General features: G+C 40.1%; 1 protein-coding gene across 2 annotated transcripts in view; it reads right to left on the reverse strand.

The window, feature by feature from the left end:
- The window catches only part of LOC306930104 (progesterone receptor-like), a 55104-nt gene that overhangs the window by 14136 nt on the left and 27728 nt on the right, over positions 1-13240 (reverse strand). For both annotated transcript variants that reach the window (XR_013790848.1, XM_079510848.1), the window contains exon 8: positions 11615-11769. Coding sequence is in view for 1 of the 2 variants with exons in the window: in XM_079510848.1 (XP_079366974.1) it covers positions 11615-11769 (155 nt within the window). In the remaining variant the exon portion in view is untranslated. The remainder of the gene's footprint in view (positions 1-11614; positions 11770-13240) is intronic.

The raw sequence follows: 13240 nt of genomic DNA on the forward strand, positions 1-13240 counted from the left end.
AATTTAGATTTTAGTTTTAGTCATAGTCTCTTGAATAGTTTTCATTTAGTTTTAGTCACCTGGAATGTTTTAGTGTTAGTCTAGTTTTAGTCGACTACATATCATAAGATGTTAGTCGACTACAACTACGGTTGATTTAGTCGAACAAAATGTATTTTGGCGGGCCCTGATGCCGTCGTAATGACTGTTTTTTTCACTTGCTGAAAATAGCCGATCTACAAGCCTTTACAAGCTTGTAGATCTGCTATTTTCAGCATGCAACCAAGTGTAAAATGACTTATGCTGGATCTCTTGTCCACTATAGTCGCTTTCTAACATTTTAGTCTAGTTTTTATTTGTTGACGAAATATTAGTCAGTATATTTACTTATTTAGTCTTAGTTTTAGTCATCATATCTTAGTTTTCATGTGGTTTCCATTTAGTTTTAGTCGGTGGAAAAAGGTAGTTTTTCGTCTTAGTTTTAGTCGACGAAAACAACACTGTACCTTAGTGTGAGTCTTTTAACTCATTTGCCACCTTGTTTCAAGTCTTTTGACCCTTCGGCCCTTGACGTCTTTTTTATTGATTACGTTTCATAACGCTGTTCTGCACCCTTCTGTATTGCTCCGGTTGCCATGCGACCGAAGTAAAGTGAAAGTGAAAGTGAAAAAGTCAACGCACTTATTATGTCTGACTTATTATGAGAATTGATTTATTTTAGAATACATTTATCTGATTCTTTTTCCAGACTGCGTTTTTATCAAACAAAGCTGGATTTGCGGCTCATAACTAAAGCGTTTATGATCGCGGTTACAAAATGTATATGTTTTGGCTGAAACATAACAACGTAACATAACATTCGTGGGACATGTTTGAACAGCTGTCAAAATAAGATTGTTCTCCGATACATTGTGGCGTTTCTTGAGTTTAAATTCAGCCACTAGATGCACAGGTTGCTAAGCAAAAAGGCGTGCAAAAAGAACTGCAGTCTGCAGAACTACATAAACAAGAAGATAAATAAGTATAGACACGTCTTATGATCTTGTATTTGATATTGTGACTATTCTAAATACTAGAATTTAGCCTAGCGCCACGCGTCGCAAATATTGTTCTTTCTTTTTTTTTACTTGGAAGAGCACACATGGCAACCCATGATGTTTTCATATACCCAGTTGCTTGGAAAGTGCAAACTTGGCAACCTGGCTGAGTGGCCCTATTTTTTGTTTTGCTTGTTTTTATTCGCGTATAAAAGCAAGCATGGCAAGTGGCAATGTTTCTATATACCTATATAAGTTGCTTGGATGTGGAAAATGTGACAACCTAGCGGGAATACTGTACTGTACTGTACTGTACTGTACTGTACTGTACTGTACTGTGCTTACCTGTACTGTACTGTACTGTACCATACTGTACCATATTGTAGCATACTGTGCCGTACGGTATCATACTGAACTGTGCCATACTGTACGGTACTGGACCATACTGTACCATACTGCACTGTTCTATACTGTAGCCTACTGTACTGTACTGTACAATTCTGTACTGTACCGAACCGTACCATACTGTGCCATAGCGAACTGTACAGTACTGCGCTGTGCCTTCCCATACTGTACAGTACTGTCCCCTATAGTGTATATGGCTGTACTGTACTGTACTGTAGCATACTGTGCTGTACCGTACTGCTGCGCCGTGTGTGTGTGTGTGTGTGTGTGTGTGTGTGTGTGTGTGTGTGTGTGTGTGTGTGTGTGTGTGTGTGTGTGTGTGTGTGTGTGTGTGTGTGTGTGTGTGCAGTGGAAAGGGGAGGGGGCATTTGTGATGTAATTTGCATCACAGCGAAATGTTGCGCAATAACAGTGTGTCTGACAAGTAATATTTGTATAGTAAATATGGCAGTTGTGGGGAAGCGATGTAGTGCATATGGATTCAGGTGGCGTGCAGGAATTTTTGTGCATGGAGAGATGTGTGCTAACGGAGTGGTTTGGTAGGAGAAGGCAAACGGATAAACGGCCATGTGCTTGTGTACCCCCCTTCCATTAGGGTAGAAGGATATTATGATATGTATATGTACGTACAATTTTAGCATGTAATTTATATACGTGTACAACAATACATGTATTATCATGTATTATGATCTGATAACCACTGTTATCACAATATTAAGAAGAAAAAAGAAAATAAATGTTTTTTTCTCTGTTTTTTTTGTTTTTTCCTGTATTCTTACAGAGACTTATTACTTTGTTTTTGTTTTCTTTGTTTGTCATATATATTATTTGTAGGCAAAATAAGCTAATTAGCTTCAGCCTACACCTTTTTTGGTCATAGAAATGTATCTTTATTTATATACTGTTTCATTCTGTACAACTGAAGACCAAAATAAAACATTGAAAGTAAAAAATAAATAAAAACTATGTGATGAGAATGGCATTGCCTGTGTAAAACTAGGAAAGTGTCACAACATTTCATGGTCTACATGGAGACAGTTGAAAATATGGAGACTATTGCCTGCCATTTAAATTCAACTAAAAAATGAAACAGTTCCGAGCTGTCGGTCTGCATGATGCGGGACCCTCCATCGTGTGAATGATAGGCACTCCCGACATTAGCTGCCACACATAATTCTGATGGCCCGCCGTGGAACCAAATAGAACCGTTAGGGTCTACCAACGGACATGGCAGACCCATTATTATTATATATAATAACCCATTATTATTATAAATGGACTACCTCTTTAATGGGGGTGCTGGTTTGGACTGGAGTGGACGAAACCAGACGGCAGCCAATGGAATATATGATTTTACATGATTTTTATTATTATTTTTGAGTGGTGCAGTCACTCCAAGGAATAGCAATGTCCCTATGTCAATCCATCCCTATGTATGTCCCTATAGACGCCTTATCAGACGACGTCACACTGATAAGAAACAGCATGCGCGCGCATAAAGGCAGCAGAACAACACCACCTCTCATAAGATGCAATGGAAAAGTTCTAACTGCACTCACGTGTAAAAAATGCCCCATCAAACTTTCAGATGCTGTTTTTCTCCCAGTGTGGAGGAAGAATGATTAGGATTTTTACTGTGATCTCTCGCCCTTGAAATATATAATCCTTGGTTTCTGTTGTGTTTGAACAATAATAGCAATTCAAAACAGTTGTCCTCAAAACCACACCTCCAGTCGCTGTCATAAGAACGGGAGGTGCGCTCATGAACACGGCAGCAGAGCCTATTTGTGCACGGCTGCATGCGCACCTGCAGTCCATCAAGTATAATTTATGCTTCGTCCTGCGATGGTGTCGCGCACGCAGACCTCTACGCTCACAACAGTCGCATCTGCGATGCGATGTGAGCTTGTATATCAGCTGTTCTCTGTGCGCAATACTGTTGGGCTTTGAAGTATAAATGTCTCCTAGGGTGCACCTCACTAGCCAACTCACAAGAGGAGGTTGAATGGACTGAAACCAGCGCTCTCCAAAACAACAGGTTTGGAGATCTGTTGGGAATTGATTACATGAAACAGTCACCAGTCCCAATGTTTGTAAACAAATAATTGGTCTATGTTTAGGGTACCAGTAGGGGCAAAAGAGAGATCGTGTTGCCTGCTAATTACAATGTGGAGTGTGCATGAGAGAGGGAGAGAGAGAGAGGGAGGGGAAGAGGAAGAGAGAGGGAGAGTGTTGTCTGCTAATTCCCCCACACAGTAAGTCATTTCTCGACTGTTTCTGACGCGCGGTGGCTCGCCGCAACTGGGCCAGCACCCTGGGCCTGTGGGTCTGGAAGTTCCGGGGACCCCCACACGGAGATGCACCACTCAGTTCACACGGGTGTGATTTTCAGCAGACAGGTAGGAAAGACGTCGCCCATTCCATCTGCTGCAGCTGCTTACATCAAACCAGGGCTGTTGCTGTGAAATTGGATTATGTGACTGACCATTTATCTTGGACTGTGGACGTGAAGTGAAATGTTTAGTTTTTCAGGCTCCAAGTGATGACAATGACCTAAAACATGTACTGTATGCACAGAGCGTTTTCACTGTTTCCTAGCCAGCATGCTTGATACTGGGGAGATCTTACAGTTTCTCTCCCTCAAGTTCCAGCAAGAAGAAGAAGAAGAGAGTATTGGTGAACGCAAGGATGAGCTGATGGTAGCTATTGGACAGCTGTCACTTATGCTTGACAGTGATGGCAAGTATAGGAAAGAGACTGTTGCAAATGCTGCTGCTGACAGGGACAAGATTAATGTACTGAGGGGTCTAATTCAGGAGTTTGGAACCAGATATGATCATATGAATCCCTCAGGGCATGTGACCAATTTCTAATTTTTCAACTTGGCCTCAGGAAATGAAAGACCTCCACAGTTTTGGCAACACAACACTTAGCATCCTCTAGAATTATGAGGCCAGCTTGTCTGTTGACAAAGACTCCACTCTAAGAGAATGGATCCGTTTAAGGGCTTGCAAGAAAACATTTAGCAGACACCGCTGTGTATGACTTGGTCAAAATAGTGAAGACAAACAACCCAGAGACTTACTCCAACATTCAGAAAGTCCTTGTTGTTACACTGCCCTTGAGCAGTGCTGCATGTGAGAGAGGCTTAAAAAAAACAAAGAAAAGTACAGATCCAGGCTGTCAGATTCTGACCCAAAGCCAGCTGTTGACTTGTGGATGCAAACTGCTGATCACAGGCTCCACCAGGGGAAGAGGAGTAGGCCTACATCATCATCTACCACGTTTGAAATTGAGGACAGTGATGACAGCAGTGAAGAGAGCGATGATGATGATGTCCCGCTTCATGGCATAAATGCCATTGTAGCTTTAAGCAAACTGAGCTCAAAGAGCAGACATTCAGTGCTTAAATAGCAGTCAGTTGATTTCAGTTTGTTTAAACAGACTTTGATGCTTAAAAACAAAAGCAGTAATTTGATTTTGCACTTGTCTCTTTTGTTTTGCATCCAACACCCTCAAACTATATTTTCCCCACATTCACTCACCTACAGTACACTACTGATTCTACAGACTAACACACACCATCATTTGTTAGTTCATCTTTATTTTACTATAAGTGGACTTTAGTGTCACGCAGTCACGGTGTATTCAGCGTTTTCTTTCCTTTCCTTTTTTTTAATGTCGATTTGCCCTTTTTTAGGATTTAGAGGATACAGACAACCCACCCTAGAAAGAAATCCTAATATTTTATATATATTTTTTTATATGCCACATATATGATTAACATATGTGGATGAGCTATATATGACAAATATATTTCTTATAAATCTACATACTGTATATGCACACATATTATGAACCCGCATATGACATATATGACATATAATATGTTGGCATGTATATGTTCAAATATTTCCTTTCCCGTGTTGTGAGTGGGAAAACACCCCTGTTTTAAAAGCCAGTGGTTCTCAAACCTTTACCTGTCTACAATATTTTGCTTAAACTGCAAGAGAAAATGATAGCTATAGCACATGATGCTGAATGATAACCTACCTTTTGAATAATGGCATTTAACAAAATTTGTGAAAGAGTTGCACCAGGTGAATACTAGAGATGGTGACTCTCATATTGGTCATATGGTGCACCTTAACTGATGTTTACTATTCAATATCCATATTGATTTCCATAAAAGTCTGATATCTAATAAAACCGACTACATCACAAATTATTCTAAATTGTCAATCTCTTTAATCCCACTTCAGTGGAACACTCTCTCTCTCACTCTCTCTCTCAGACACACGCACACATATTCTACGTTCACTAACAGAACTACAAGCTAAGGCATCGCATACAGCTTGGACAGACAGACAGACAGACAGACAGACAGACGGAGGAGATGGTCCGTAAATAATTCGACATCTGTCGAATTTTAAAGATGGAGTGATTTTTTTTCACGGCACTCCATCTTTAATAAAATCTTGATTGTGTAACTTGGATGTGTAGAACATAGAACACCTCGGTGACGTTTGGGTTGTCTGGGTGACAATTTCACCCAGAGATACTGTACGTCTAAAATAGCCTGCATTTCTTTCCAAATGGTACGGACTGTTCAAATGAGGGTCAGCTCTCCTCGTGTTTAGTCTTGGGCCTTGGCATTAGGAAATAACAAAAACGTCGTCTTCTTCAGCATTGAGAAGTTAATAGGGAAGAGTTAATGTTCTGGACAACATCAAAAGCACAAGTGGTGGATTCTCACTGTGGGGGGTTTACATGAAGGGGGCTGAACCCCCACTGTGGGGGGTTTATATGAAGGGGGCTGTATGAAATCATTTCATAAGTTAACTGGATTTTGGCCTCCAAACAATTCTGGCAATATTTACAGTTGAGGCATTTATTGTTTGTTGCTGGACAGCGTCACTAAAGTATACGGGACAGATGGAAAACACTGAAGTGTCTTATGCGCTTAAACCAAAAATGGAGAAGGATCTGAATCTTTCAGCACGCATGTTTCTACAGAAACTCTGCAAATATGTCTAAAGATGTACATTTTCAACCATTTCTATTGGAGACCATCAAGGCTATGTCTTAAGGACTACTGAAATGTATGTTTCACTGTATGACTTAAAGGGATATTTCACTTTCAAAAAAACTTTTGGTCATTTTATCATCTACTCCCCAGACGGTTTTTAAGTTACTTGATTCAGTAATTAGATATTTGATATTCATTTTAACTGCCCCGCCCCCTTCCTATACAAACCCATTATAACTCCAAAATCCATTTTAACTATGATAGATTAATTGAAAACACCCAACCTTTTTCTGGTGACTGATAGTGTCCTTCCAATACATGAGGGGGCCTTGCTTTTTCATTTACTGCCTCTCCTATATACAGGTTTGTTTTTAGTTCAATGTTTGTTTAAAAACACCATTGACAATGAAGGGAAAATGTACGTCATATTGTCCCTCATTACGTCATATTGTCCCTCATTACGTCATATTGTCTCTTTATTGTTAATGGCATTTAATGTTTGTGTTGGCACCGTTTGTTTTACATCACCATTACATCACCTAATCAACATGAGTTAGACTTTAATATATTAGCGCCCCCACTTCACACGGATGTGATTTTTAATAATTCTTTTGGAAAAGAACCTCCTCCAGGAGGAGGCCGGAAGAGACTAAAACATCAAAAAGAGTTATTTAAAAAATTAAAACGGTAAATGAAAAACCACGACCCCCTCACGTATTGGAAGGACAATATCAGTCACCAGAAAAAAGGTTGGGTGTTTTCTAACACAAACATGAAATGCCATTAACAATAAAGAGACAATATGACGTAATGAGGGACAAGACGTAATGAGGGACAATATGACGTAAATGTTCCCTTCATTGTCAATGGCATTTTTAAAACAAACATTAAACCTGTATATAGGAGGGGCTAGCGCCCCTCAAAAAGTGAAACTTTCATATATTCTCAATTAATTGTGCATAAAGTGAAGTATTTAAAACCTTTTTTGTTTTAATCTTGATTATGGTGTATAGCTCATGAAAATCAAAAAAAATCCTATCTCAAAATATTAAAATATTTTACGAGATCACTAAAAAGTAAAAGAATTAGAAATATCGACCATCTGAAAAGTATATTAAAGGTGATATAGACAAGTGTTCAGCCAAAATTTAAAATATATATAAATGTATTTTGTTGGCCTTTTCCCCCTCTATCTTTCCCTATATTATGATGCTGAGGTGTTCTCCTGCAACAGCACACTCCCCCTTTGTCCCCCTGTGGCTGAATGCACTGTTTATATCCACTACAGTTTACTAGACGGGACGTCGGAGGGGATTTAAACTTTTAGCCAATTGCAGCGCGAGGCTGTGACGGTGTGTTCAATCCAGCAGTATTATAATGAAAACGCGATGCGATTTCAATTGCAATGTATAATATTATCCCCATATCTTAGTTTCACTAACATTGTTCATGTGAAATAGTATGTTTAGGATTTAATATGTAAGCCTATTGAAATTATGAGAATCGCTATGTATAGTGCATGGTTGGGTGGTGTGAAACTAGTGAACAACACCAGCAGCAAGCACCCCTCAGAACTCGGAGGATCCTTAGTCACAGAACGACTCGGACCCCAATAAAATCTCCTGGTTAGGCCTACATCAATATCGTTCATGTGGAGTGGGTTGTATGTGCTTATTTGCCTGCCGGCCGGCTTGAAGCGTACATTCAACCCGTGTTCACCAGCGGTGACAGGCTAGCCGTCGCGGATCATCATAGCGATTTTTCTTCATTGCAATGAATAACCGTGGACAGAGTAGTTCACATGAACGATGCTGTAGTGGCTGGGGCATTTGAGGGGCAATATGTTTTATATGCACGATTACAAATAAAAGATAATTGAATTGAGAGCCAGTGAGTCTCCTCCTCCGCTACTTCCTCATTTGAGGGACTCGTCGTGTCAGTCGTGTGATATTGCGATTATGCTACAGTTACCCTTAAAAAATCATGTCAACTCAATGTCATTGTTGTAACTAAGATATCGATAGAAATTCATAATTTTTTAATGTCATATTTAGCCATACGAGCGCAATATCCATAGCGTCCCTCCCAGCAGCAACAACAATCCCATAGCCTGAAGTGACCTGGCTCAGCCAATAGAATGAGGGGGGAGGGGGGTGGAGCTAGATTTGCATTTGTTTGGAAACACTCACGCACTTTGTGTACAAACACTGGAAACTTGTCTATATCACCTTTAATGTATGTATGCAGTCAATACTTGGTCTGGGCTACTTTTGAACAAATTATTTCATTGATGTGCGTGGCATGGAGGTGATCAGCCTTTGTCACTGTTGAGGTGTTATGGAAGCCCAGGTTTGCTTTGATAACAGCCGTAAATGCATTTGTATTGTTGAGTCTCATGTCTCACACCTTCCTCTTGACAATACAACCTAGATTCTCTGTGGGATTCAGGTCAGGCCAGTTGGCTGGTCAGTTAAGCACAGTAATACCATGGTCAGTCCGACAGTCCACCAGTTACTAGTAGTTTTGGCACTGTGGGCAGGTGCCAAATCGAGCTGGAAAGGAAAATTAGCATCGCCATGAAGCTTGTCAACATACTGAAGACAATGTACTCTAAAAAGAGGCTGTGTTGAAACCATTGTTAAGTGTCAATGTCAGTGGATCAACAACAGCAGATAACATCGCCTAAATCATCACTGTGTTTTGTCAAGTCCAGAGTCTCAACACAACCATCTATTATGATATTTTACAGCACTGTGTGCCTCCGTACATTGACAAGCTTTATGTTAATGCTGATCTTCCTTTTCCAGCAGCACTTGGCACCTGCCCACAGAGCCAAAACTACTACTAACTGGTGTACTGACCATGGTATTGATTGATTGATTGAAGTATTTAGTAACAGATTGGAGAATTACAGTACATTTCAAGCACAACTCAATACAAAACTGTTAACTGTGGACGACACTATAAAGCATTACACTTGGTTACTTGCACAAGCAGAGTGCGCAAGTATTGTGGTCGTGCTGGCCTTTTATGCGTATGCTCAGAGGTATATATACTAGATGTTGATGGTGACGTAATTAAGATATGTTTCAGTGTTGGTTGAATTAAAGGTAATGTCTGTATGTATAAATGTATGTAATCTGAAACCTATCTTTATTACATCACCATCAAAAGCCAGTTATAACCCGGCATTGATACATATCTTAATTAAGTCACCATCAACATCTAGTATATATACTGTACCTCCGAGCATACGCATAAAAAAGCCAGCCGACCACAGTATAGTACTTTCAACTTACATACATGTATACATACATACGTTACCTGAACCCAACCCATATTGAAACATATCGTAATTACGTCACCATTGACAGCCAGTTATAACCCGACTTTAGTATTTAATTTCAATGTTTTACAGAGAGGCTGAGATTTGAATGTTCATAGCGGTCGACAATACTTGCGCGCTCTGCTTGCGCACTAGTAGGCCTACTTGTGTGGGGCACTCGACAGAGTGCCCCACACAAGTAGGCACTCGACAGAGTGCAGTTCTAGTTTACAATATATTAGTATTAGGTATTAATAGGTATTACTGTGCTTAACTGATCAGTCAAGAGGAAGGTGTGAGACAGAGACATGAGACTCCAACCTGGGCTTCCATAACACCTCAACAGTGCCACAAGCTGATCACCTCCATGCCACGCCCCATTGACGAAATAATTTGTTCAAAAGTAGTCCAGACCAAGTATTAACTGCAGACATTAATATACTTTTCAGATGGTCGACATTTCTCGTTAAAAAAAAAACCACAAAATATTTTTTTGATTTTCATGAGCTGTATGCCATAATCATCAAGATAGAAAATGGGTTTTACATATGTCGGGAGTGTGCATACAACGTTTTACACAGATCTGTGCAAAACACTAATTGGTAAACACTAATTGGTAAACACTAATTAGGTAAAAACACTAATTGGCCAGTTATAGCGCCACCATGAGGCCGAGTTGAAAATGTTCCAGTGGCATTTCTTCCTCTGCCTAGTGGGAATGTGCATGCACAATTTCACGGAAATCACATGATGTGTTCATGTTTTGCGGCATTTTGTTTGAAACCGTGCACTCCTGGCAACTTTGGTAGCCAATCTTAGCCAATCAGGAAGGAGTCTGAAAAATCTGAAATACCTGTTTCGTTGAATGGCTCTAGAGAGACCGTGTACCAATTTGTGTGATGTTTGGACAAAATCTGTAGGTGTACTGTCCAAATAATTGTTTTGCACAAAGCGGCCTCCTGGTGGCGCTATAAGAGGCCAATGTGAAAACCTTGGGGCAGAGGTGGCATTCAGGGAGTTTGGGTGCAGAGTATGGCTGCGATCAAGCCAACGGTGTCGGAGATTAGCTGTCCACAGACGGACGGACGGACACACACACGGACGGAAACACGGACGGACGGACGGAGTGCAAAACATGCTCTCTCTCACTCTGATTGAAATGTGGATTAAAAATGTGTTTATTTATTCCCCCCCCCCCCCCATCATGACTCACACAAAGCATATGGTCGTTAGCACACTAACTGGCTGAGCTACCAGGCACCCACAGCTGCCAATTAAAAATCAAATCTCAATCAGATCTCAATATCTATTTACCTTAATTGGAGAAAAAACACTGCGCTTTCAGTGATTTGTGTACTTCCTGCACAGTAAAAGGTAAAAAGCTAGAGCGAAGAAGACCACCATTTACAGGAACATGAGGACAGTGTTTCACAGTCAGTGGCAGAGTTCATGACAGAGCTGTTAGTCATGAACAGCAACAGTCCTTCATAATGCAAATGCATAGTGTAGGCAAGGGTCGAGAGATATTAGTCACAGAAAGGGATTTAATGGCTTTCCAAAACCTGTTTGCGCCAGCGGTGACTGAAATAAAACTCAGACGTTGCCTTTGTGATTAGATACGTTATTGCCTAAAAGCACAGCGCGCCATTGTTTATGAAAGGACTAATTAAATAACTCGACTCAACTGTCTATAGGTACCTGCATGTGCCGTATGAGCCCGGCTTCAGGTCAGGAGTTGGTGAGGTATTGACTGTTAAAAAGATATTTCGGCGCTGCTTTAGAACCAGGGTACGGCAGAGGGTGTTTTGTGTGTGTGAAGTGAACTGTTGGGTCCATTACCGGTTGGAGGGAATCCAGCAGCTGTGTGAGCTGGAACAGTCTCTGAGTGCGGGTGGTCTCCCCTCCACTGTGGCTAGCCAAGCGGTCCAGCTCCTTAATGTAGGAGGTCCGCAGCTCATCGAAACATCGCTGGCTCTTCAACCCGTCTACTGGCACTGGGGGCACAAAGAGCCAGAACACACAACAGTTTAATCAAACGAGCATGACAGCACACCTAATGAAAATATTAAAATTCACCACATCACTGGTGTGCCAATAATCAAAATAACGCACACCCCCTCGTGTAATATTGCTTAATTGCACTGCAGATTTGGGCAAAATATAGACTATTATTTCCATATTCTTACTAATTGTGTTTTTCCTATATTAATGCCCTACTATTATTATTGAAAGTAGCAGATCTACAAGCTTGAAATGTGCCATCAAGTAATGCGTTTTGAGCTTGTATATCTGCTACTTTTGTTATTTTTTAAATTTGAATCCTGAAAAGAAGTTTTAGACATTTGCAACCGACAGAGGGTATAGGTTTTTTTATGAAATGAAAAGAAGAAAAACCTGTTCTAATCGACCTGATGGATTTATAACATATTGTCACAAGCAATAAACATTTGGAAGTATATAAGATATGGCGTAAATGGTTAAATACATTTGTAAAACACAGAGATGTAAACCATGATCAATATCATTGATCTATATAAAAACAAATAATGATGAATATGGAGATATACGGTTTCTACCCGACAGTAATGATTTGAATCAATGATATGAAACAAAAACAAAAACACAGCCATGTTATTTGTTGTTTTTCTTGCAATCTTCAAAAGTGCACAGGAAGGACTGGAGAACATCAATTATGCTCCCCAGGAAATATATTTTTTATTTTATTTCATTTTAATAAATGTTCTTAATTGCACTGTTTGGAGTGTATTTTTATATATTTAGTTTTGAGAAATGTATCAAAAATACAATATTCATAAATTCATTGATGCGTGTTTGCCCACCTCTGTTGACTGGTTCTCACAAGCCAATTGCTCAGCCAATTGATGACACAAATGCAGGGACACTCCAAGATTTACTACAGTTCCATGCAAGGATTTACAGTATATACTCTGGAACAGTAGCTACAGTATATACAATTAATTGTAAGCTCTTCCTGATACCCAACAACCTCCAGCTTCCAGTCAAGACCACTAGGGAATGATACCTGTGAATTGTGTACCAGACTTTTCCTCCAGACTGCATTCTGACACTGACTGCAGTGTCAGATACTGTACAGTAGTTTGTACAGAGAATGTGCTTGTGCAAAATATTCATGCATGGAGGTACAGTAGCTGCTGTGGCTCAGTATGACCCTTCTGCGATACAGACAAACCATAGCATAGTTTAGTTTGTTGACTTATTTATTTACTATATATATTTATTTATAACTTTAATACATAATAACTGCTTCAGTCTGTCAGTCAGTGACTGGGAAACAAACTGTCCCAAGGTTGCCGTTTTCTGCAGCTGTGCTGAATCATCCTTCAACAACTTGTGAATTTGTGTAAGTGAACCCCGCGATTAACAGTAATTGTATCGGTGTACGTGTAGACAATTGCAACACCTAGTGCAGAGAGACCTGAAGAC

Source organism: Electrona antarctica (assembly GCF_951216825.1).
Source record: "Electrona antarctica genome assembly, chromosome: 1".
NCBI lineage: Eukaryota > Metazoa > Chordata > Actinopteri > Myctophiformes > Myctophidae > Electrona > Electrona antarctica.